Raw genomic sequence first — 27,012 nt, 5'->3', positions numbered from 1 at the left:
CAAGGCCCATGCAACCCATGGTCGTGGCCTCAATCAAAGCCTAATTACCCGGCCTCCAACGAGAAGAGTGGCCACTAAGCCAACGGTTTTAGTGGTTAAGTTCCTCGATTCTCTTAGGCTCTATTTGTTTCGTGAAAAACAAATGATTTGAAAAAATTTTCTTATAAAAAAAAATATTGTCATCATCAATGAAAACATTAGGACATAAATTATTGACAAGCGATCATTTTTAGAAAAGTATTTTTCAAATCATGCATTTTTTGCGAAACAAATAGAGCCTTGATGAAGCCGACCTATGTGCTTAGACGGGAAATTAAAAAATGGAGCCCAAAATAAGGATCTCAAGATTTTTAAAATTTGTAACAATGTCCTCGCAGCCTGCAAGCCCTGAGATTTTTAAAATTCTCACATTAGCCTAATTTCAAAAAATAAATGAAATCCAAACTTGACTCTACTTATTACAAAAAAAAAAAAAAAGTTAGTTTTCGTATGTCCTTTCTACCAGATTGTTGGCTATACTATTACCTTAGTGATATTTATTATTGGGATAAGATGGAACATAATTGCGGGCCGAATCAGACCTAATTGATTAATATTACGTAGATAATCCAAGATCAATATATTGGTAAAGTCGCCTTAGGTGTCCATTCCAAATATCACTAGCCCAAACACTTGCCTAAACATTTCAAGTACTTACTGGCCAAGGTCAAAGCCCAAAACAGATAGGCCTGGCCCGCCTGGCCATAAAGCCATATTAATAAGTCCATTTTGTTTTGGCCCAAAGTTCACCACTACGTTGAAAAGTCTTATTCAAGAAGAAATTACACCCCTAATCCTTAAAGTTTCGACCATTTGTTGCACTTTAGTCCCTGAATTTTTATATGATTATCACCCTCGACACTTGTTCACGTCTAATCATCTCTGAGTGATCGTCAGGGTTGGCGAAGTTGGGGCATTTCCACCTTGAGAATTGAACGCATATATTTGAATCTCATCAATTGCGTGCAAACCGCTCCGGGTCAAGGCTACATGTACATGTTAGTGGCTCAGGCTTAACCATTTCATGGGCGTTGTCGCATGGCGTGTTCCATGAGCTTTCGGGAACCGAGCCCCTACACGTGTCCCTAGTTGTTAACATCCAAGAGATCTTGAAGTTGACATGTCTTTTTCCCCTCTCTCTCCATGCTTACAACAGATAAGGAAACGTAAATTTGCCCTCTATCTCATGTTAAAGGTATAGACTCAAAACATTTTCTCTATAACGAATAAATGATGTTTCACATATGGTCTCAAGATCTCTTCACTTATACGATCGGAGGCTGGGCCGAAACATAGCTTACAGAAAAGCTACGGTTTCGACCGCCACACGACCTGGATTCATTAAGAACAGAACAATTCCCAAGCTATCAAAGACAAGTCCTGGTTTGTGACATTGTTTAATCAGATGGAATTGGATGGATTAGACTAAGCTAAGGATGAGGATCTTGCGGGGTGATTGGAGGCTAGCAAAGGATGAGCTTTCGGGTATCTCGTCAGCTTGAAAAGTACTTCGGATGCGATAGCAATGGATTAGACTTAAGCTATAGGGATGAGAGGATCTAATCTCATAGACAAATTGGAGGTTAGCAAGGATTAGCGAACCTAATCATAGATCAATATTTGTTTCAATACGTTTTGGAGGTTTCCTTACATAAAAACGAGGGCACGCTTCACTTTCTTCATTCCATAATTATATCCAACGACTTTGCCCGTACGGAATTACTGGTGAAGCACTTAGGTTATGTCTACTGATTAGGATGTGTGTGTGTAGACACCTTCCCATTGGTTTTTCCCGTGGTTTTTCTCTTAGTTTAACGAGAGGAAGTTCTTCGACCATTCTCCCGCGTGCTTGAGCGGCACCAAATGAGAACGTTGCAATCAAGTCGCACCGTTGTTTCTTCATTCTCTTTGGCCGTGAGATGGTTTACCTAGTCGGGGATGATAGCGGAGTTTTAGGATTAGTCGTGAAATAGAAAGGATGGGGGACGAACTCGCTGACAATGGTGCTCGAAGGTGCAATTTGCAATAAGTTTTTAAAGTTAGGTTTGTGAACTGGAGATTTTGAGTATTGATTGGGCGGAGTCGTAGAGTTATTTCATTATGGAGAAAAGAGAGCAACATAATGGTATCTCAAACCATAGTTGGAGTCCATTATTTGCACTCCTTGGAAGATGAAAGCACATATCAATCTTCCATTCCCATCACTCATTTCAGCGCCCAAGAGTTCAAGTTCGAGCTCCACTCGATGTTCTAACCATGCCGAGTTTAGTTCAACTCCGAGCTCCAATCGAAAAGTCGAACTCGATCGACTTTAGGGCCGAGAAATCGAGTGTCTCGACTCGGCGGGATCAGGTTGAGATTGAGTATCGAATTGTATAGACTAAACCTGACCAGGCATTCGATTTCACCTCTACGGGTCATCACTTACCTTTCTCTTTTTTTCTTTTTTTTCCCCTTCTCTATTTTAAGGATTGGAAAGAAAATGGAAAGGGGGGAGGGGGAGAATTCTTCTTCCATCCTCCATTATTGAGGGTTGGGGGAGGTATTCCTACTTTAGGAAGGTCTTGAGAGTAATGATTGTGAGGAAAAGTGAGGGAAGACCTAATGAAAGAGCCATGTTAGGATGTTACCCCAAAAGAAGGGAAGAGGAGATCGAGGGGGAGGGATGGGGCCAGATGTTGGAGATGCCCAGCACACGCACAGCCTTTTTAGGAATACGTGAGAGGGGGAAATCATGAGAGTAACCTGAATTCTGGCTGTTTTGTGGTCACATTTCCCTTGGCTCCCACATGCCCCCGTTGAGAGAGAGATGGTAAAAAGAAAAAGAAAAATTACTGTTGATGAATTTATTTTGATCTAGGACATGGTATGTTAAGTTTGTTTGGTTATGTAAAATTTGAGGTTGTGTACCGATGTGTTTATCCTGGAAAGGTCAAGGAGCCATAATACCCGATCTTTTATCTCCCTCTCTCTCTCCACAAAGACAGAGAGGGCGTGAGTCACGACCACAGTGCCGGTGGTAATAATTAACTTTCGATTTCAAGTCGGACAGGTAATTTTCGCTTTCAGGTCAAAACGGCACTTAATGCCTAATCTCTCTCTTTCCCTCTCTCTACACAAAGTTAGAGGGGGCGTAACACATGTGTCAATGGCAACAAGCAACTTTAGATTCCGGATTGACAAGGAACCCGATGTCCGATCTCTCTCTCTCTCTCTCTCTCTCTCTCTCGATAGAGAGGGCGCAACCGATGTGCCACCGGCAACAAGCAACTTTCGATTTCAAGTCAAAATGTCACCGAATGTGTAATCTCTCTCTCCATAGAGATAGAGGCGGCGCAAACCGATGCGCCACCGGCAACAAGCAACTTTCGATTTCAAGTCAAAATGTCACCGAATGTGTAATCTCTCTCTCCATAGAAATAGAGGGGGCGCAACCGATATGTCGGTGGCAACAAGCAACTTTCGATTTCAAGTCAAAATGTCACCGAATGTGTAATCTCTCTCTCCATAGAGATAGAGGGGGCGCAACCGATATGTTAGTGGCAACAAGCAACTTTCGATTACCGATCGTAACGGCACCTAATATCCGACTTCTCTCTCTACAAAGATAGAGGGGCACCCAACCGATGTGCCGGTGATGATAAGCAACTCCCGAATCAAGGTCGGAACGGCAACGACATCTGGGAGTCTGAGTATGGTGGATCACGCGGCTCGGACGAAGTTCAACAGCGATAGTGGGCAGCGATGGAGGAGGGGCTCGGCCATGTACGTGGGATTTGGGGTTAAAAGGAGGGGCACAGTGAAGAAAGGAGAAAAGGGCAACGATAAAGAAAAGAACGCAAAAAAGAAAACGGATAATGGAGAGCAAAGTCCGGACCATCGAAGATGTATTCAGTGGATGAATTGGCCTCTAGAAGAGATAAATTTAAACTATCCAGATCGTAAATTTTAATACCCTTCTCATACGCAAATCAAACAAATAAGAGAAATAAGAAGTGACATGAAGAATAGGCAGGAAGATTGAATATAATCCATGAACATATAGAGTGACTAATTAGATGAGTATGCGGAAATTGGAATTTCCATCTAAAGTTATCTCGAAATAACTTTTAATCGAAAAGTTTACAATTTAATACTTGTGTACCGAGATGCACGGGTAAGTAGTGTTAGCAATATCTCTATACCTCTGCATACACTAAAGTGGTGTATCAAGAGAAAGCTCCAGGACGTTGATCACGATGTGCCACATTTTATTCAACGATTGGCTGTCCGGCCTTATGATTTATCCATAGATAAATACCTTGCAACAAAAAATAAAAATAAAAAATTGTAGAGGTTGAGATGGCCCAATTGGAGTTGGATCACTTTTCTAACTTGGAGGTGGCAGGTTCAAATCTTGCACCCAAGACGTCGTGATTCGAACTCATAATCCGTCATGAGATTCAAATCGCAATTAATGAGTTATATTCTTCTTCCCAGCCATTCACATCATCGAATTCTGGGTCAATAAAAAGAAACATCACGCAAGATTATTTCTATTTTGAAAGAAGAGGTTCCCCCTCATATATTCGAGAATCTGTATATGTCCGAATGAATCTATTTATATAACTCGGCGAATTTCAATAATGCTAGAGAGAGAAAGGAGAACACTAAACTAGCCAAGTGAGAGACAAGGGTAAAAGACACTTCACTTTCCCAACACCCCACCACTAGTGGCCACCATCATTTTGTGCTTGAAACTTCTTCGCTTGCCTCCTTTTTCGTACTCGGAACTCCTAAAGCAAAACCCTAAACAGGAACCAGCACCATTCCTTCACTTCGTGCACTCATTGCCCAAGTGCTTTGACTCCAACATGTGACCCAAATCACATGCCTGATGGATTTCATATCATTATACACACATATAGCTAGCTTTTACCAAGAGTAACACATACTAATTACGTGAAAGATGCGATGCAACCACGTGATTATTTCCGTCTCGGCCGACCAAACCTGAATAAATTACTCACGGTGGCGAAGCAATGCAACGAAATCTCTCAGATCGTTTCTTGCATATGATGATGTTTCCAAGCGAATTGCACAACTCCTCCTTTCTGTTTTTTTTTAATCAATGAATTTTTTTTAAATCGATGAATGTGATCATGGGTGAGGGTTAGGTGCATCTTGGAGATGGGAATGCAAAGCACATTGAATTGATTTCATGGCCCTACAAATGTCCAATCACACAACAGATTTTTTTTTTCCTTAGCCCTAGCTAGGGGTAGTCAATTCATGTTCAAATTGAACTAACATCCCCATCACACCCCAGATGTCAAGATGAACTTTTTTTTTCCTCCATGGGATATATTTGTGGATGTGAATTGACATAGGTGATGAAATAGGTTGGTAAACCCTATTCATTAAATCCCCTCTTTCCTGTTTTTTTTCTCTTTTTGAAGGTGATGCCGACAAGTTCCAAATGCTAAGGTTAGGAATCTTGAGGGCCAACCATGCCTAGCTTCATAATTTTGTTGACAAAAAACACAGACTTTTTCACTTTCTTGTACATAGTCAATTAGGATTGCTTTTCCCTTATGTTGACATTACTAGCTAACTCACAAGAGTATGAGGATGTCATGCCGGTCCAATCGTATGCGAGAACATGAATCAAATCGAACCGAAAGGCGATTTATCCTCCAAACCGAAAAGACTTGTGGGATTGCATTCCTAAAAAGTAGGGCTTATTTAATTCTGATCAGAATTATTAAGATCTTTTGTCTTCTAATTGAGAAGTACTTCTAAGGATTTTATCAAAAAGTGTTCATGGAGAATTTGTTAAGTCTGCAATTTTCAATACACCGACTTTTCTTGCTTTATGCACAATTAATATCTTGAGAACCAAATATTTCCTCATCGAGCGCGTATAACATGTTTCTCATGAACTTGTTAACACGACCCTTAGATTAATCACGATTGATCCAGAAGTGTAAAGAATTAGGCGACTCAAGACAGCTTAACGCACAATCGGCTGCTCAGTGATAATTGGTAAGCATGTACAACTATTTCGCATGATGCCTGAGTTCGAACAACCATACTTGCGCATACGAGGTGCGAAAGAAATGCTACTTACACGGCCTAACCCCATCAAACGATGAACGAACAGGTGCTCAGAACATCGCGGACACCAAACAGATTACCCGAAAAGATGGAAGTGAAGGAAAAGAAGAAGCAGCAGGGACCGGCTCCAATTCGACCCGAGCTTGCTGTAGACTTTGCAAGAGGTCGATTATCATACTTCTTTGAAGCTACAAAAGGGAAGAAAATTTCGAAACGTGGACCTGGAACACCTTCAACTGCAAAAGGAAGTCCCAGATCTCTTTCGCCTCCGACCCACTTGTCTTGTATAAAACAAGAAACAAATCCCTAACAGCAACAAAAAGCTCTGTGTGTGAAAGAACAGAAGCTTATCTTCTTTATTCTGGTACAAATGATCATGAGATTCCTCCACCGTTTGTTTTCTTCCACTCCTCATTAATGACATTGCAGCAGGTCTAGAGAGAGAGAGAGAGAGAGAGAGAGAGAGAGAGAGTTGCGATATTACAGTACATAACATAAGAATGGTCACGAGGAAGAGAAACTCTCACCACAGAGAGATCTGAGAGAACATTTATTCTGTTCTGCACGCACTCCTTCCTTTTTTTTTTTGTTTTTTCTGAATCGTTTCCTTCTTTTCTTTTCTTTTTTTGAATTTTAGGCTCTCCCAACAACATATAAAACAACGAAACTGATGCCCTGGCAGCCGCATGTTTCTGCCTCCTATACAAATACGAGAGAGAGAGAGAGAGAGAGAGAGAGAGAGAAACAATTGCAATCGATTGCCCTTCACTCAACAACGAAAAGGGCATACATGCCATAATAAACCTTCAACAATAACATCAACAAATAAAGAGAAACCAAAAGAGACCCTAGTAATATTTCACATTTTTTTATCCTTCCCTAAATCTCTTCACATATTTTAGAGGCTAACAGAGAGTCGGGGTCGAAACTACGTTCACCATGTCGGGGCAGATAAGTTTGTTTCGGGAGGAAAGAGCTGTGGGAGGGTTCGGCCTTCTTTTCGTTTGTTTCGGAACGGAGCAGCTCAGGAGGGATAGACGAGGAAGGAGAAGATGAGTTGGGTGGGAACGGGAAAGGCAGGCGACGAAACTCTACATCGCTCGCTCGCGATCCAGAACCCGGGGCTAGAAGGAGAAGAGCGGGGGCGGGGACGGAGGGGGGTCTTACAAGGTCAAGAAAAGGTCTTACAAGGTCAAGAAGGGTGGGACGAGGTGGGACGGGGAGGACGAGAATTAAAGAAACGGAAAAATGAAAAAAGAGAAGAAGCAGGAGAGAAAAAGCTCAGATAGGATAGCGCCAAATTAGCATGAACAAGCATCCATTGCTAAAGAGCTCCATGTTGTTGCTTTTGCTTGAAATCCAGCAAAGATTCCATCTATGGTGCTCTCTTCAAGTTGGCCTACAAAAGATTAAAATAAACATAATAATCCAAAGTATCAAATTTGGTAGAGACGAGTTCGGGGTGCGGAGAGAATCAAATTAACCATGTCGTGCTCACGGTTTTTTTTCCACGAAAGACTCATTTCGATCGATGGAAAGATGGACTCGTGATCAAGAAAACATGTCCACAACCGCAGAAAACCAAGAGGAACTAATCAGCTATATGCATGTGGAGGAACGACTGTTCTTGAGCTTCAACAGCGTTACAGTGGGGCTTACATTTCCATGGCACAGAAAACAAGATCACCCGGCATCGAGAACGACCAAAGATAGTCCAGAAAGCTCCGGGCGGTAATCGATTTGCAGGCGAAAGAAGAAGAAGAAGAAGAAGATGATGATGATGATGATGATGATGATGAACACTCGAGGGTCCACAGTACAGAACCATAATCTGATCTGAGCGTACCTTGAAGATGCGAGGGCTTGCGTCTCATCTTCTGAAGCGTTTCTTCCCTCTCCACTCTGCAACGCAGAGAGAGAGAGAGAGAGAGATGTTGGAAGTGGAAAGAAAGAGTTGGAGATGGAGAGGGTTATAAGGAGGAAAGATTTTGGTGATTCATTTGGAGGCAGAGCGTCGAAGCCATCCCATTGGGCTGTGCCCAAACGGATCTGACAGCGACAGATCCGATCCAGGCCCAGATACAATGTAAGCTGGACTCTGGATGACGTCAGCGAGACCGTCGGCCCCCGGGGACCCTCCCCGCGGAGGAGGCCGACCACGCCGGCCCCCGCCCATGGACCTCCCTCTCGAGCTAAGGAAAAGGCAAAATTCGGGTTATCTTGATTCACGACTTATTTGAGAGTCTCGTTTAATGTTGTACTCAAGTCCTTATAAATCAGTATTCGAGGCAAACTTGCGTGCTCAACCTGAATCGACTTGATTGGCCAAATAATTTTTAGCATAATATCGGGTGAGAACGAACTTGACCTGGCAGATGTTCGTTTGAAAAAGTAAGATATATAACTGAAATATACACAAATGCGGTTCGCAATCAAAGACAAACAAGCTCTACTTGAGAGCCCAATTTGATTATCTTAGCTACACGAACTCAAAAAGAATTGAGCCAAAGGTGGGCAATTTACAAATCACGCCTGTACAGCGAACATCAAACGTCTGAGCATTTTAAAATCTCAGTCATCTTGCCGACAAGTCAATGTTCCGGGACACAAGTTGAGACCCCTGAAAATAGAGGATAAAAAAGCAAAGGCATATATCCATGTTGCCAAAAAGTACAATCAACACGATTTAACAAGTACTTGAGAAGCACTATTTTACTATTGATCGGTGGTTTTAGTGATGAAAATCTCTTAAACGCACTCGGAGCAAGTGGAACCATTTCATCTCGACCACTGAACAACGCAGGGCCGGCGTCGGAGTCGCGCGATCCGACGGTTCAAAGTGAGTGGCGCTCATCGTACATACAGGGAGGTAAAAAAAGGACAAGTGAATAAGGGTGACTAGAATACGCCGTCCATGATTGAGGCATCGCCGACCAATTACTGAGTCAACGTGTGAAAAGGTCTCGAGAAAGGACGACCGTATGATTGTCCACCTGGCATGTTATTGTCCGTCGGGTTGAACCAGTCGTACGTGGCTTTCTTCTTCTATCCCGACAGCTTCACCTCTTCGTCGTACGTGAATTTCATGCCCGCCGAAAAAAGAAGAAGATGTTTTAATATATTGTGAATTGAATTCGTCGTAATCATTTTCTTACTTACTGTTGGAAAAAATAGAGATCATAAAACTCTATCCGTGTAGATTTCGCATAATTTAATTATTGATTCCTTTAAGAATTTTCCTCGCTTTTGAAACATAGATTTCGCATAATTTAAATTCCTTTAAAAATTTAATTATCGATTCCGATGGGGGAAATGCGATTAGCCATTAACCTTAAAAAGAATTCATATTATTATTTTCAGAGGCGAATCTTAACTATGGGTTTGATTTATTAAAGCAGATTCAATTTAGAAAACAATGGCAATTTCAAATGTTTTTTTTTTGGTAAAGGTAATTATGTATATAACTTTCCAAAGCGCTAATTACAAAGAGAATGCCGCACACAAAAATCTCGTACCCCAAATGACACAAGGAAGTGTCATAGCGGGGTGCAAAGGTGTATCGGCAAAACAAAAAACAAAAACACCAAGCATACTTAGGCTAAAAGGCCAAAACAACGGCCACAAGTGTCGCTAAACCCGATCGAGCATAATGTAAAAGACGCTAGCCCAATAAAAGGCCAAAACAACGGCCAAAGTGTCGCTAAACCCGATGGGTCAAAATGTAAAAGACGCCAACCCAATAAAGGAACCCAGTTGGCTAAGCTTTGCATCAATCATCAATAAAACCGAAGGAACAACAGTTAGGGAGAGGTAGAGTCATCAAAAATCGTGGATGAAATATCCCAATTCCTTTGTATTCATCTATTCCGAGGAATGTCTTCATCCCGAGCAAAGGTAAGTCATTTGTCTCTCACGACCTTTGTCAAGTGCTTAAGGATCGCCAGCACGAACAATGGCTTATTCCCGAAACAAATATGATTCCTCTTTGTCCGGATAATATGGCAAAGGGCCCCAAGAGAGAACCTAGCCATTCGGTGAACAAAAGAGGTGCCTCCAATGTTCCGCGTAGCCCACCGAATTGTCTCCCGCCATGAGCAATTTTGCCAAGAAAGATTACATTTGGAGGCCCAATATAATGCAAGTGATCCCGTGATAGGGCACCCAAAGAACATATGGTTGATAGAGTCGGGTTTATCACGACAAAAGGCACATGATCTAGCAGCAATTCTATGGTAATGTAGCAACAAAGTCCGAGTCGGTAGACGGTTAAGCGTAGTGAGCCACAATAGAAACGCATGTCTCGGTGCTATGTATTGGTCCTAGATAAAGGTGTGCCAATGTACTATCCGGCCTTTTCTTCCGATCATCTCCCAAGCAGAAGCCACCAAAAATCTACCTAAAGAGTGGCCCTACCACAAGCACCGATCAAGCTTAGTCGGATCAAGTAATGGGACTGCATTATGCCATGAGTTAAAACGTGTGTAGCATTCCAAAGTCTTGCCAGGCTTGAGAGAGGAAGTTCTTAACCGATGTATTCCTAGGAATGCCAGATTCATAGATCTCCTTGTTTGAAAAGATTTGATATAATGGTCCCCTTTCGTGCCAAAAGTCGAACCAAAAGGGGACAGAGATTCCATCCCCAATACGCCACTTGAAATTTTGGAAGTGTTCCGTTCTTAAATCTAGGATCTTCTTCTAGCCCTAGGAGCAATAAGTAGGTTTCAGAGCAATCCAGAAATTTTTGTGCCTTAAGAAGGTGGAATGAATCCATTTACACCACAAAGATTCCTTGTCGGTGAATAATAACCATATGTGTTTCAACATGGCAGCCTTATTACAATCCAGAAACCTTCTTATACCTAGCCCGCCCTCTTTCTTAGGAAGACAAACTTTGTCCCAAGCCACCTTGATACCCCCATAGCTCAAGTCCGGACCTTTCCAAAGGAATTGACGTAAAATCTTTTCTATGCTAGCAAGCATCGACTTCGGTAAGGTGAAGACAACAGCCCAATACACATGAATGGCATGTAGGACAGATTTAACAAGTTGAAGATGGCCCGGAAAAGATAAGAATCGATGGGACTAAGATCGAGCACGGGCAGTGATCGAATTTATCAAGAGAGTACGTACAATAAGCTTTGCTAAGTCTAGATGCAATCACTAAAACTCCAATGTAGAGGAAAGGAAGCATACCTTCGGAGAAGCCCAAGATATGTTGAATTTGTGTTCGCAACTCCATTGAACTCCCAAAGAAATAAATTTCGCTTTTATCCACGTTCGGGGCAAGGTCGAACCACTTGGAGAACCTGTCAAGTCCCTCCTTCAACAAGGTAATAGATGGGATGTTCACCTCAAGAAACAACAGCACGAGCTTAGTAACGGATGGGATGTTCGCCTCGGCAAATAACAACATAAAATTGGTGAGACAATCGGAGATTCTTGCACCGCCAGAAAAATTTGAACCCGGGTTGAGCAGTTTGGAAGGATAGAATACCGGTGAAGACTTCCATAACCAAGGTAAATAGATAAGGTGAAATGGGATCCCCTTGGCAAATCCCTCTATTGCTTGCAAAGAACCCATGGAGACTTCCATTAATGGCCACCGAGAACATGGGGGAGGACACGCAAGCCATAACGAGCTTAGTAAAAGACTCCGGGAAGCCAAAGGCTCGTAGTGTACATTTAATGAACCCCCAATCGATAGTATCATATGCCTTTCAAAAATCCATCTTGATAGAGCATTTCGGAAGGTATGGCTCAATGTGGAAGCCGACAAAGAGCTCTTGGGCAAGGAGGATGTTGTCACTAATCCTGCGCCCCTTAACAAAAGCATTTTGATTCAAGCTAGTGATGGCCAGCAGAACGGTAGCTATCCGATTGGCCAATAGCTTAGTGATGCATTTATAAATGGTGTTGCAACACACAATGGGACGGAAATCCCCCATAGTTGATGCATTGGGGATCTTTGGAACTAGGGTGAGGATGGTAGTATTGAGTTCCTTGAGCAAATTCCCCGTGGCAAAGAAGTCTTTGACCGCCGAAATCACCACAAGTCCAACTATATCCCAAGATGATATGAAAAAATCTACATTGAAGCCATCAAGGCCAGGAGCCTTACCTCGGGCTAGGGAGAAGAGAGTGCTACGGATCTCTGCATCAAGCACCGGCCGAGATAAAATTCGAATTTGGTCTTCAACTAGGACCGAAGGTAGCAATTCCCATATTTGGGTGGTATTAGGTTGAGATGGCAATTTCAAATGTTCATATTCGGGTTATGGAAAAAATCGTAGCTTTTGCAACATCTAAAAGTACATGGAAGAACCCATGTGAAGTGTGCAAGGCCATGGTGCATTTGGTTTGCAAAAAATTAATGATTTGAAATATGTATTTTTTTAAAGTGATCGTCAGTATCGCTCATAAAAATGAATGAATATAAAAGATTTTCATCAATGCACTCTTTCAAGAGTGGCTACTTCTATCCACGAAAATATATAAAAATAAGTTGTCGATGACAATAATTTTTCCTTGGATTAATTATTTCAATCACATAAGTGATTTGTTTAAGAAATATTTTCTTGAATAATTAATTTTTCCCGAAACAAGGGAGCAAAAGAACCACAATAAATTGAAGGTATGTCTAATGACCCTTAACTCTTAGTCTAATTAAAAAAAAAAAAAAGCAAGTCATTGAGAGCGCACATGGCAACACTTATGCTTTATAAATAAAATTATGGCCAAAAGTTGATTTTTCTACTTCTGGATAGAATCAATTTTTTTTTTTTTCTCTTTTTAAGTTGCTCCAAAACTTTTTCTAGAGCCAAAAAAAAAAAAAATGTTGCAAAAGTGTAAAAATGAAATTGCGTAACCAAACGGATTTTTACTCCCGAAGTTGCGTTACCTAACGGATTTATGCTCTAAAAATACTTCTATAGCAGAAATTCTACTCCAGAAAGTGTTGTACCCGAGATTTCGAGTAGACAATTCCATCCGCGTGGAATATCATTGAAATTCCCCACAAAACTCACAATAATTCAATGCTCGAAAAATAGAAATAACAATATTGGACAAGACATGCATGATTAATGGTGAAACCAGACACTCAAGGCTATTGTTATCATGTTATTGTTATTGTTTTTCGCTAAAGATACAGTCCACAAGACTCGGCTCAAAATGGACAAATTGCTCGGTGTATGCCGGAAAACGGCAGCAAATAAAGGAAGAGGAGAATCTACAAGACATGGGAACATAAATTACTTCAGCAAAATTCTAAGAAAACGTACAATATTTTTTGTCTAGAGTGTCGCACGTATCATATGTCACCAACATAAAATAAATAAACAAGTGTTGCAAAAGGCAAGCCAAAAAATAAAAAGTAAAATGAAGTCGTGGGGGAATGGGATCGCAAGGGTATGCGAGCAATCACAGTCTTCAAAGATGAAAAAAATATGGTCAAAGAAATGAAAATTCACCTCTCCCAATTCCTCGGCCTCTGTTCTTTTATTTTCGATCAAAATGCGTGGCGCCGTTCTAAGCTCCCTAACGAACGATCGCTTTTCCTGAAAATGTTTAACAAATCGCTCAGTTTTCATGAAACAAACGGATTCTAAATTTTTCTCGAAACAAACACGCTCTTGACGTGTAGAAAGCGCGTATGCCGATCGAGACGACATGCATTAAACAATGAGCAGTCCAGAAAGCAAGCAAATGGCCACATTCACTGGACCTACACAATGGGTGCCAAGGCTAAAAACCCTCCTCCTCTTCATAATATAATCATGTCCGAACCTAGTCGTCTTAGGCAGTGTTCAAACAATGCCATGCATGCGTAACTGCGTGCGTATTCGATCGATGAGCGGCGTTGAGAGCCGTTGTTTTATTCTTTCTTTCTAATTTTGGATGTGCAAATTGAATCGATCAAGCATATGCCGGCTCTATAGTCACAGACAAGAAGTTGGTACACTGTTTTTTTGACCGCTCCAACGATTTTGACGCCAAAACCCTAGTCCACGGATTGCGCAAGAGATCCCACCAAACCGCGATATGTAATCTGGGTGGAGCACACGTGAGATTCCATAAAATAATGAGTGGGCAAATCACAGCATTGCTTATAAGTATTGATTTTGCTCGTCGTGTGATCGATATATTCTCGATTTTCATGGCCAATTGGATCAAAGTTGCAATGTCTTTTCTAGTTACCCCTTGTCTATTATTGGTATGCCGGGTTTGAACTCTCGGGATACAACCATTTGGTGGTCCGACAAACTTATTTATTTATTTATTAAAACATTGTAATCGCTTTATTAATGTGATTGAGGAGAATTCAAAGCGAAAAATTAAAGAGAATTTTCTATAGCCGAGATTTGCGAGAACGAACGACTTACGCTGCTTGATCGGCAGGTGATGCGTCGTTATCCGACACATGTTTAGTTTCCCTCGAATTACATCTCTAGAACGTCTAATTCCATTGTACTTAAATGTCCTCCACAATCATGTCATTATTAACCCACATCGAAAATTTCGAGATGTGTTGTTTTGCCCTAGAATTGCAAAAGTGAACAGGTGCTGGGAAGTGGACGTGACATGTGACCGATGAGTCCCTCTTGTCATGGAGAGGGGAGAAGAGGGGTTTGATGTGATCGGGTCGAGACAAGGAATCACCGGAATACTAGGAAACCGCAGATGCAAACACCATCTGCATTCTGCAAATGCAAGAGCGTTTGGCTGTAGTGTAGGAATGGTTATATGTTTTCTGCAGGATTCTTCACTGTCCCTCTCGCGCCCTAGGTGACCTTCCATGAAAGTTTCGGCAAACAATACCCAAATCAGGAAACCAATAATTTTCAAATCTTGGGTAGAACAGACAGCAAGAGGGGGCCTCTCCCTCTCTCCAACATGGATGCCACCGGGGCTTGTTTTGTTTTGTTTTGGTCTTTGGCTCGATAGTTTTCCCCCTCCTTTGTTCGCTTCTTGCCGGTGCATTATTTTTGTGGCGATACGGTAACGAGCCGTGGGGGCTCGCCCTCCCGCGAACGGGAATCGGGTGTGGTCCACCTCCGCGCTCGGCCATCGTGCGATTTTGGCGAGACCCGTTTGGGGAGGAGGGAAGGAAGGGAACAAAGAGGAGAAACCTGCAAAGATTCTTGATGGCTTGTGGAGGGGAGGGAGCGTGTGTTCTGGTGGTCCACTCTATGCGCCTTCTCACAAGCGAGAGAGGAGGAAAACGCTCGTTCATATAAAAATTTCACCAAGTTGCAGACTCCCATGCCTGGGTGTTGTAACTCTCGAATTTTAACAGAGGAACAGGGACGATTGTTGTCGGTAGCCCCTTTTACCCTTTTTAGGGTTTGGTGCTGTTCCCTGCAAGAAGCCAAGGTTTCATGCCATCAATTGGAACGAGGACACGTCCCTGCAATTTTTTGCAAACCCTAGTGCTCATTCCCACATCACAGCTAACGCAACAAGAATGCCCGTATTCAATTCGTTTGCTCTGGTGTTCAGGGTTTTGTGACGCATTTTTACATGCACCGGGTGACATTTCTTTTCTTTTTTCTGTTGGTTCTGATGACGGTAAGGCCTAAGCCTTGGTCGTGACCCAGCTATGTCGAACGATGCAAGTTTACTATAAAGTAGGCGTGAGCATGGCTCCATAGTAGAATCTGAAATCGAACCGTTGTTCCAAGTTCAAAGGTATGAATGGACATGTTCCAGGTTACTTGTAACAAGGTTTTGTGTTTTCGTAGGTATATATTTTTGCATGATCTTGCGGTATTCCATGCGGACCGATGATGAGTGTGTAATCCGAAACCACTAGCCCGAGCTTCCATTTTTCGCGATATTAATGATAGAGACTTTTACTTTATTAATATTTCATATTTATTCTTGTGAATATGAGTTATGGTCGATGAATTGTAGCAGCAAATGGTAGTCATTAAAGATTAGATCCCGCAATCACTCAATTAAGAATACATATGGAATCCGGGTAGATCCCGAAACATGTGATAGGATATGTTTTAAGTTTCAAGATATGCATGGTAGGTTTTAGGTTCCAAAAAAGAAGGAACACGTTTCGATTGGTAGGTTCTATGTTCTAAATAGAACTTGTACGGAACTTGGAACCGCCCACCCCTACTATAAAGGGTGTTCTTGTACACCGTTTCGAGGCAATGCGTTGAAGGAGACTTTAGAGGTGTTGTTGAGAAGATCATGTTGTAATTATGAGTGTTAATGGTTCAAAATTAGTGAGACGTTACTTCATTCATGTCTTTTCGATTTATGTGACTCTTCATTCTGCTGTAGTTACTGACTTTAATATTATTTTTTATTATGGGTTAGTGGCTCAACTAATGGGAGCCCAACCGACATGACTCTTGAGTTCATGTCTCTTTTTAGTTTTTTTGCAATTGTTTTCCCATAGCATTAGAGAATGTTCAACAGAGTTCTGTGTGTGTAGTGTTAATATGAATGGGTTCAAGATGTTGTATCTTAGAATGCATAATTCATGAAACTACTTCACATTGTTGGCAATAGCTAATCGCCTTAAGGAGATTCGGTTAACCATACCTCGTATGTGATTCAATTCTTTTCGAGTTTATAGCATCAAGCAAGATTGCATTTGAGTTGTAATTCAACATCTCTATTTGAAAAGATATTATTATTGAATTTATTATCACCATCTCCGTGTTGTTATTTTTCTAGTTACTACAAATAGTATCATGTTGCGTATACATACGTTACGTGCATTTTTTTTTTTTTTTTTGCCAACAGATCCATCTTCGCCGGCTTGCCCAAGCGAGCATGCTAAAAACAAAAATGTTGCTAAGAGTTCGATAAGCGCCGAGGCGATCCAAACTCAACAAGAATGGAGAGCAAACCGAGATCGCTCCGAGTTCCACGTCGAGCACAGAGCGCGTAAACGAGGCTTGACCGGAGCGAGAACTCTACGCGAATCCAAGTGAGATGAAAATTAAAGTGCATAGGAAATTGATATTACGGAATCGAAGTACATTGGAACTGAAACGCAATGAAGGAAATTACATCGAACTGATTGTTCGGAAACTAAAAGTACAAGGAGCTGAAATGTGCAAAATATCGAAAGATGTTACACTTTGGAAAATTGTGTTCTGTCCATGTTCAACGACGAATCTCATAGCTTTCTCATGGCCAATTTGTGCATAATGCTCCACCATGTGCATGTCCCCCACGTCCTTTTCCATTTGTAGCCTCTCCTCCTCTTTTCTCTAATGCGCAGATAATTGTGCAGACGAAGTCATCCTTCTCCTTGAATTTTACAAAGCTGATCCTCGGCCACGTATGGATCTCTATGCGGTTCAAAAAGGGTTGGGAAAAGAAGTGGTTCATCTATGTCCAAATTGGCGTCCTTGAATCATGTGATAAGTCCTAGTACGAATCGTACGAAGAATAATGCTTTGTAATCGAAGGTAGGCTGCGACAAGGAGTCCTAAAATGACTGATTGTCCACAGAGTACTCGCTAGTAATGAAGATTAATAATTCATGTCTTGCTTCGCGGACTCAATTTCCTCCCTCACCAGGAGATTCCGACGTCCTTTGATAGCTGGACGGACGTTAGGGTACAGGTTACGACGCTTCCTGACCTCTATTCGCCTTATCAAATTTTCTTCCAGTGTCGCGTTCGACGGAACATTTATGTACCATTTGTCATGACCATATGTTATATAGCTAGATAGATGCCGATGATTTTTGGACATGATTTGCCGGATAGACTCAACTAACTAAATGTGAAAATATTTATGGCTCAATTGACAAAATCAAAAATTGGGGATTAAATTGGCAAAAGTGCAACATCTTTAGAACTTTTTGAACAATTTTTCCGATCTCTTCACTAAGCACACAACACTTTAGTGATGATGGACGGATCGTAGATGAAAAGGTAGCTACCTATCTTCTTCGCCTTGCTCTATCATGAACAAATGACGAGGGATAACATGACCTTCTCCAATTACTTTGCTCGAGCTCGGCTAAATAACAAAGCTCGCGATTAAAACGGGGCTCGCGCAATTTACACGCTAACCTCAAAATTACGCGATAACAAAAGGGTACAAAACAAGTTTCCAATTTATTGTAATTTGACCCTAGAGACAATTAAACAAGTAACATTGCCAGACTAACTAATCTAATCCTCGGGAGTCATGGGCAGCGCCTAGGAGTGCGAATGGCTCGCAGTCCGAGTGAGTTTGGGAAATCATCTCTGTCTCTCTTTCCCCTCTTGCCGTATTATTATAATGACGACACTAGATTACAAATTTTATTTTTTTTGGGGCACTTCAATTAGGGGAATTTAAATAAGAGAGATTGGGAAATTCGAGAAAGATTATGTGATGCTTCGCCTACAAATGCTCTTGCAAAATTGACAAGCCCTAGCTAGTGAGCTAGGAAAATCTAGTTTTCTAGTTTTCCCAGGTGACACTTTGAAGCAATAAAAATGATTTATTAATTCGCGAATATTGTGTCTCTAGGCGACCTCAGTTCTAAGGAAAAGCCAAGCACCCCGCCTTAAAAAAAGAAAGAAGGGAAAAGAAAAGGAAAGGACCGACGCTAATCTTTGGGTCGGGTCGGGCTCTTACTCTTTTCTGGGCTGGGTCAAGTTTTAGGCCCACTTCACAGGACAGCATGTGAAGCTCCTTAATTTGACCAATTGGTTCATGTTTGATTCTTGGTTATTTCCTGTTGGCCCTTTCATAGTCCAATCTGTGCTTTGGGCTACAAAGCTTTGCCACAGGAGAGAAACATGTTCCAAGAAAATGAGTATTTGCTTTGTATAACTTCACTTGTATAAATAGGAAGAGCCCACATAAGAAGTATGTAGGATCCATGTTCTTGGGCTTGGAACTTCTCGATGACTAATAGAAATGGCGGACGGGGCCGAACAAGCCCGTGGAGGGTGAGGCTAGGAAGAGCCCGAATCGGAGGCGAGACGCACTTGCGGCGATAGGATGGGCCCGTGATGGTGGCTAGCAAGGGAGATGAGCAAAATGACCTTGGTGGAGGGGCTAGCGTGAGAGCCCCCAATTGAGATAGGAGGGGAGGCTTCGTTCGTGGATCGGATGCGAGGGCGAGGCGCGATGTGCCCACGGAAGATGAAGAAGCAAAGCCGTGGTGGAAACTAGGAAAAGGATGATGAAACAGGGCCACAGTCGGGCATGAAGCCATATGTGCGATTCTTTCAAAGTCAAATCAAAAGTTACTTTGACTTCTGAATTTTAATGACATTTAAATTGAAAAACATTCTGTCTAATCAAACTGACGCGCTTCAAATGTCTATTGAGCTAATAGAATTGGCCACGAATTCATATTGTGTGTTCTCGACCATTGGCTCGACTCGACAAACCAATAGCTATGCATAGAAAACTGACATGATTTGACATATCAATCGTTAAGTTCGTAAAGGTTAAGGAATCGATCGATGTTCGAACCTCACAAGTTAAAACACCATCCGCTAGAATCAGGAACTCCAGGGCGCGAAGCAAGACTGGGTTGTACGTTAGGACAACCGCCAGAATCGTGACACGTGGATCGTTCGAACATCCTCGCATATTTCACCTCCTAAATTGCACAGCAGAACGCGGGCTCTCACACACGCACACTCTCTATCTCTCTTGAAGCTTCTCGCGGGTTCTGCTAGCTCCGGCCGAGGATGGCGCTGGCGGCGCTCTTCGTGACGGCGACGAAGCTCGCGGGGATCCTGGTGACGTTGACCGTCGCGGCCAACGCCTTCTCCTTCTCCCGCTTCCGCAGGAAGAACCTGCGCTCCTTCAAGACGCCGATCGACGAGTCCGCCGATGTCCTCGCCGTCTTCAATCTCGGCGGCGGCGGTGGTACGTATCTCTGAGAATACCTCGCCTTGATGGTTGATTTCTCGCGAAACTGGAGTTTGCCGGGCGGATGCTGTTGCCTTTCGCGCCGCACGGGCGCGTGCGTAGTGGCTGTGAGGTAAGTGGAGGGAGACACGGTTGTCGTCGGTAGAGATGGAGTGTGGGTGTTGAAATTCCGACAACGGATTGAGATGCTCTACTTTGAGTCTCTCTGGAACGGCACTGAATGATGACGAGTTTGTAGTAAGCTGGTTGCTGACGACTGTTGTAGCTTGTTGGCATGCTGCTCCATTTGGAATGTTTGCTGTTTTGATAGGCGTCGACTGAAATAGAAGATGGATTTTATATGTAGTTGGTGCAAGCTGCTATAACATTGATAAAATAAGAGTCTTTGCTGGCTCTTGGCGCTTGCTTGCACGAACATGAGAACATGTACAGTTTATGGAAGCAAATGCATTTATTGGAAGGATTGGTTGGATAGAAGGGTAATTAACTGGAACATTTCGAAGACATTTAAGCCTACAATTGAACCAAAATGTCCTCTTTAACATCCCACAAAAGAATGGAATGTTACAGTTTTCTTAAAGCCATGACAAATATTTAAGGTGATTTTGAACGTTAGTACTGATTTTAAAGATTCGATGTGGTTGGTACTGAAGAAAAGTTATCTCTCAAATGCTAAAAACCAAAAGTGACACACAAGCATTCTCTATATTTGAACCTCAACCTTTTTAATTGATCATAGTCCCTCAATTGCAGTTCTCATATTTTCAACTGAATACTGTCGTAATTTTGTGTCTTTGAGGGAAAATATATGTCTGTCACATAACGTATAGGTTATCATTTCACAAACACTATTGAATAGGACCTGTTTTTCTTGCAAAGTCAATTAATTTCGTGCCGTTGAACTGTTTCTTCACTACTAATTGGTGTATGTACAAAAGAAATTTTCTACGATATCGCATGAGTGACACCTGTGATGTGATTGTTAATGAATCATAACCACCTTGTATGACTGTCCTTAGTCAGACACCATTGTTAAACGATGGGAGATTTGGAATTTGAAGTTGGCTGATTCAAGTGTTGTAATGATTTAGATCAGGGAGCGGAGTATAGAGTTTACCTACTTGGAACGACACACACACAATATAACTCTTGATTGAGTTTACCAAATTAGTTTATAATTTCTAACTCTTGCAGAGGGGGAGGAGTTTTTCTTTGGATTGGCAACAGCTCCTGCACATGTTGAGGATAGGCTTAATGATGCATGGCTCCAGTTTGCAGAAGAGAGCGCTTGTGACAAGCCAGAGTCACAGAAAGGACCACAAACTGCAGATGCAGTCATTGCTTCAGCTGCTGGAGATGGTGGTTCCCAGCAAGCTTCATCATCTAGCAAAAATGCGAATATAACAGTAAAAAAGAAAAGGCCTCTTAAGGTTGCTATGGAAGCCATGATTAGAGGATTTGAAAAGTTTGTGGAGGAAGAAGAAATAAATGCTACACCAGATGAAGTGTGCCATCATAATGTTGCTTCCTGGCATAATGTTCCACATCCGTAAGCCTAAATTTATGTCCGTTGAAAGACTAGGGGTTTGATCATTTAATATATCTCTGGGAAAAAAAAAAAAATTCTCTGTTCAATAGGATTTATTGATGTATTCTAGCATTAGATCTACATAGTCTATCATCTCCCCGTTTCCATCATAGTTAGTATCTCATCTCTGGAAAACATTAAAAAGGAAAAAACATAAATAAATAAAAACACATAAAGTGACTTGTAGATTAATCTTCTGTGGAATTGATGTATGTATTGTTTGAATCACTTTCAGGGAGGAGAGATTAAGGTTTTGGACTGATCCTGACACTGAACTAAAACTGGCTAAAGATACTGGGATCAGTGTTTTCAGAATGGGGATAGACTGGACACGAGTCATGCCCGAGGAACCAGTCAACGGACTCAAAGATAGTGTTAGTCTGACATTGGCCTATCATAAGCTCAACTAATGATGATTCTTGATTCGTCCAAGTTGCGGTATCGGAAATTGGATTAAACAAATTGCTTTTCTTAAATGTGATCTGCTGAACTGTCTTTAACATGAAGATGCTATGTATGAAGAATATTACTCATTGGAAATAAATGATAGGCTGCAATATCTCCTTTTCAGGTTAATTATGCAGCTTTAGAGCGCTATAAGTGGATCATCCATAGGGTTCGCTCCTATGGGATGAAGGTGATGCTCACTCTCTTTCATCACTCTTTGCCTCCATGGGCAGGTGAATATGGTGGCTGGAAGATGGAAAAAACTGTTGATTACTTCATGAAATTTACAATGTTAGTCTTTCTTACCATATCCACTGATTGTTTCTTGGAGTTCGGACATTACGGGCTTTGTCTCTCTTTCAACAGTGCAATCAATGACTTACTGTTCAAAGAAATCAAACTAGTCACCTTCTGTATCTGGGCTATAGTAGAGAAAGCTCACTGAAACCTTTGTTCATTTTTCCTTGATGATGGTTATTATGTTCTTCTTGCGGATTCAGGGTCCCAAAACTCTATGGTTAGAGCTAAACTGTCGCAGTTTCCAAGGGTGTATTCATGGTAAAACAATGTTCATTAAGGGGTTGAAGAAGTAGAAAAGGAATATATTCAGATTGTGCTTGCTTGTGGCATAGCTGGCTGCTCTGAACTAGGCCAAATGATGTCATCCTTTTTAAATTACCACTGCCTCAGCATGAGCACAGATCTTGTGTTGCAATATTTCTCTGTGAGTGAATCATATGTATGTAAAACATGGCTAAAGTTAATTTCTGTGATGTGGCGTCGCAGGCTTGTTGTTGACAGTGTTTCAGATTGTGTGGATTACTGGGTTACATTCAATGAGCCTCATGTATTTTGTATGCTTACCTACTGCGCTGGTGCTTGGCCTGGTGGCCACCCTGATATGTTGGAGGCTGCCACTTCTGCACTGCCAACTGGAGTTTTTAACCAGGCTATGCATTGGATAGCTGTTGCACACTTGAAGGCCTATGATTATATCCACAGACAAAGGTTTCTTCTCGATAGGAATCTTATTTCTGTTGGAACATATAGGTTATGTGTTTGCAGCACTAGTCCATGCATGCATGTGCTCACCCTTCCAGTTTATTGTTTTGTGGTCTGTTGTCTCATTTAGATGGTCTAAGTCATTGCTGCTTGAAGTTTTTTATGCTACCTGGACCTTGTTTGTCGACATTAGCTACTGTGTATAATCTTTTAGTAGATATGCTAATTTTTCACAATCTTTTGTGGTATTTACAGCAGAGCCTTGTCTAATGCACCAGTTGGAGTGGCCCACCATGTCTCTTTTATGCGTCCTTATGGCCTGTTTGACGTCGCCTCTGTATCATTGGCTAATTCTTTGACTCTCTTCCCATACGTGGATAGTATATCTGAGAAGCTGGACTTTATAGGCATCAACTATTATGGACAGGTTCTTTCTCTTTTTATCACCTGACATCCTCACACCACTAAAAAACCAATGTGATAATGGATACGCATTCTTGCTTCTCAGGAGGTGGTCTCTGGTCCTGGATTGAAACTTGTGGAGACTGATGAATATAGTGAATCTGGACGCGGCGTTTATCCTGATGGCTTGTATCGCATGTTGCTACAGTTCAATGAAAGATACAAGCATCTAAATATACCCTTCATCATTACAGAGAATGGAGTTTCTGATGAGACAGATTTGATACGCCGGCCATATCTGTTGGAACATCTGCTTGCTATTTATGCGGCTATGCTCATGGTCTTGACTTGTAACACTGCAATTCAACTTCCACTATGATATATTGTCAGATTTTGTTTTGGTTATCCCTGCTTCTTTCCTTCTGTAGGGGGTCCGTGTGCTTGGCTACCTATTCTGGACCATATCTGATAACTGGGAGTGGGCCGACGGTTATGGTCCAAAGTTTGGACTAGTAGCAGTTGACCGTGCCAATGGTTTAGCTCGGATTCCACGCCCATCATACCATTTGTTTTCAAAAGTACGTTCTATTCTTGCAGTCTTGATAGTTCCTTTTTACCTGCAGTCGGCTCCTACTGGGCTACCCCCTCTCCTTTTCCAATCTTTTCTCCTTCTTTACCTTTTGGTGATCATTTTCCAATTTGCCACAGGTGGTAACGGTGGGTAGAATCACCAGGGAAGACCGAATGCTGGCATGGAGTGAACTCTATAGAGCCGCTAAAGAGAAAAAAACAAGGCCTTTCTATCGAGCAGTGGACAAACGGGGATTGATGTATGCAGGTATGACTAAATTATGTATCTGCATCCACAGTGCTATAGTTAATTTAACAGACGTAACGTTTTTTGGCCAGACAAAAGGCAGATGGCCTAGATGTCTAATTTTGTGTTTGCTGGTGGCTCTATACGTTTTCATACTTTGAGGAATTTTTTCTTGGTCTGAAAAAAATGCCCCTTTTTTATTTCGGGTAACAGCAGAGAAGGAGATTCTCAAGAACTTAAGTACCAATCATGGACAGATATGGAAGAGCTTCTAGTTCCCACAAGAGAGTGTTTGGCCATACCTTTTTGGCCGTCCACTTGTTTGGTCGTTTCCAAAGTGTGACTCTGTTTTACTTTCCTACAGGAGGCATGGACAAACCTATCCAACGACCTTATGTCCCACGGGATTGGAGATTTGGGCATTATGAGATGGAAGGTCTTCAGGACCCCTTAAGCCGCTTGTCCAGATGCATATTCCTTCCTTTCTCACTGAGGAAGAAAAGGAAATCTCAGAAGGAAGAACGAGAAATAATCCTTCAGCCTCTTCCTTATGGACTCTAATTTATGTCGTCAGTCTCTATATAAGGTACTGATATTTGCTTTGTCATATGCTAGTGCTTTGGTTCTGGTAATCAGCTAATTTTACCAATCATGGCACATCAAAGTTCTAAGAGTTATCAAAGGTGTCTGCCATTGAATAGTCTCGCCTGTGTCCATCAAAAGAGAGTGAGGCAAACTCCAACTCCTATATTTCTGCCTCATCATTCAGACCAAAGCATGACTTCAGACAAGCAACTAAAGAAAGTAGAGTAGATAGTGTGTAACTTGAGTACACAGTATGCTCTCCCAAACGCACCCTACGACTATTTAGGTTCTCCAAAAGGTCCTTCAAGGGAGTTGAGGCATGGCGAAACTTGAGTTCCTTCAAACGGTAGACGAGTACATAGAATGTAACTTGATGTTGATGATAATCCTAGCCCCATCATGTTTATGGCCATCATAAAACATAGCATGATCTAATAGGCCTCACTCCTGTGAAGCTATTAGAGAAACTTTCACCATCTATTCTCATGAACCACTGAGAACTGAACCTTGTAGACTGTATGGTTCAATTATTTCTTTATGACATTTTCTTACATGCTTGTTGGAGAGTTTTGTTGCTTTTCCTTTTTATTAAAAGGGAAAGGCTGGTAGAGCAGGACTTAAATTCAAACACCCAACCTTTTAGAGTAGTCTTAAGGAAAAGCCTGCACGACCTTCTACTTCGCATGATGAATCTTGTTATTGCCGCTGACCTCTATGTTTAGGAATTATACGGAATAGTAGCAGCAGACCTGCTAAGATTTGAGAGTGAATCCAGCAGGTATTTTTTTGTAGCCATTTTTTCCTTGAAAATTTAAGCAAAGTTCGCATTTATTACTTCCAAACTTTGTCTGGTGTTTGATATTGGACATTACAGTATCAATAACCCCCTCAATTTATCATACTTATCAAGTTTCTCTTGTTCTTTTTATTTTTTCTGCTAAATGCTCTCAATAACGTTTCTGCAGCAAGGACTTTCCAAGACATCGAAGGAACAGTTGGAGGATGCATATTCCTGAAGTGCAGTGAAGCTTGGCAAAAGCTTGTTATAGGCGGAGTATGTAGTGAATGATCCATCAATCGAGTTGTTCTCCTCGTATCCCCTGAAGCCCAGTGCAATCTGAATAGGTAGCCCTGAGCTGGCAAAAATTTGTCCAATCCCTAGTGCAAGTGTAGATATGTTGTAGGTCTTCTACGAGTAATAGTCCGACCCTCTTGCAAGGCATGTTGGCTGCAACTGTGGGATACCCACCAGGGTGAGAGGGCTAAATATTCGGCGGAATACAGAATAATTCCGATCCTGTTTGCTGTAAATGGCTGTAAATTCAAACATGAGACGCAGTCGAAAAATCTATATTTAGCAGCATGCAAGTAGGCTGTCGTGCTTCTTGTTACCTGCGTTCATGCTGAATTTCTTCTTTTCTGGAGCTAAACACTTGTGTTCGGTCTGAATACGGGCTTGGGTTACATTCTGTACGCTGCAATATGTGGTGGCGCCAGGCTACAAGTATCCCTAGTGTCACATTCACCTAGAGTTTGTCCACTGATTACTCGCTCAACTTAGGCTCTGTAGATCATTAATGCCAGTGGTTGAGATGTGTTTGCAGATGACGTCTGTTATTTCGAGGCCGAATTGAGAGGATCACAATCTGTTCTCTTGAACATTCTAGTCTATCATCATGATCTACCGAAACGTAAGTGAAGTTCACATGATTCGACTCCATCCATGTAGCCAGCTTGATCAGACCCCAAAACCTTTTTTTCATCAGCCAGTCGTTGGATTTCACAAGGCCAGACAGTAGAAAAGTCCTTTGTCTTTCTTGGCTCATGCCATACTCGTGTCGGCTCGTCAGAAAAAGGAAACATTCAGTGCCATTCCATGGAGGTCTTCATCAGCGCATTCTCACCGGCCACAAATGACAGAAAGTCAAAGGAGTCACAAGACGAGAATTATAGCGCACAAATGCTCTCTGAAAATACAAGGTGGGTGCACAGCTTTTGGGCCTTTATCGACAGCTTTGAGTGCGAAACTTTACAGCTATTCTGTTCCATTTCCGAATGCTAATGATTGAATTGGTGGTCTGATGCTAGGTTTATCCACAGCGAGATGATAGTTTGTCTTTATTCTTTCTTTTTTGGTGGGCAAGAGAGGTGATAATACTTGGCCAACATAGTTTCTTAC

At 41.8% G+C, this 27,012-nt stretch overlaps 1 protein-coding gene and 1 long non-coding RNA gene across 6 annotated transcripts; one reads left to right on the top strand and one right to left on the bottom strand.

Moving 5' to 3' along the window:
• Nucleotides 1–5,958: 5,958 nt before the first annotated feature.
• Nucleotides 5,959–8,355, bottom strand: LOC115747712. Of its 2 annotated transcripts, XR_007197265.1 has the most exons (3): nt 7,982–8,132; nt 6,527–7,534; nt 5,959–6,441 (listed from the first exon to the last, which is right to left on the bottom strand). It is a non-coding gene; the product is annotated as an uncharacterized LOC115747712 (long non-coding RNA). The 2 variants fall into 2 exon arrangements; XR_004016152.2 differs by lacking the exon at nt 5,959–6,441 and having other exon boundaries at nt 6,608–7,534; nt 7,982–8,355.
• Nucleotides 8,356–19,663: 11,308 nt separating this feature from the next.
• LOC115747707 (beta-glucosidase-like SFR2, chloroplastic) lies at nt 19,664–26,224 on the top strand. Of its 4 annotated transcripts, none has more exons than XM_048273317.1 (11): nt 19,664–19,986; nt 21,187–21,541; nt 21,816–21,954; nt 22,152–22,318; nt 22,814–23,035; nt 23,288–23,456; nt 23,538–23,771; nt 23,860–24,009; nt 24,140–24,269; nt 24,613–24,834; nt 25,799–26,224. In XM_048273317.1, exons 1-10 carry the CDS (start codon nt 19,809–19,811, stop codon nt 24,807–24,809), a joined length of 1,941 nt encoding a protein of 646 aa, XP_048129274.1. In that variant the 5' UTR covers nt 19,664–19,808; the 3' UTR covers nt 24,810–24,834; nt 25,799–26,224. The 4 variants fall into 4 exon arrangements, with proteins under 4 accessions (XP_048129274.1, XP_030539824.2, XP_030539825.2 ...); XM_030683964.2 differs by having other exon boundaries at nt 19,665–19,986; nt 23,285–23,456; XM_030683965.2 differs by having other exon boundaries at nt 19,666–19,989.
• Nucleotides 26,225–27,012: the final 788 nt, after the last annotated feature.

The sequence above is a fragment of the Rhodamnia argentea genome, chromosome 1 (assembly GCF_020921035.1).
Source record: "Rhodamnia argentea isolate NSW1041297 chromosome 1, ASM2092103v1, whole genome shotgun sequence".
Classification (NCBI taxonomy): Eukaryota; Viridiplantae; Streptophyta; class Magnoliopsida; order Myrtales; family Myrtaceae; genus Rhodamnia; species Rhodamnia argentea.
The sequence above is the reverse complement of the archived record's forward strand: the minus strand, read 5'-3'. Positions and strand labels throughout refer to the sequence as shown.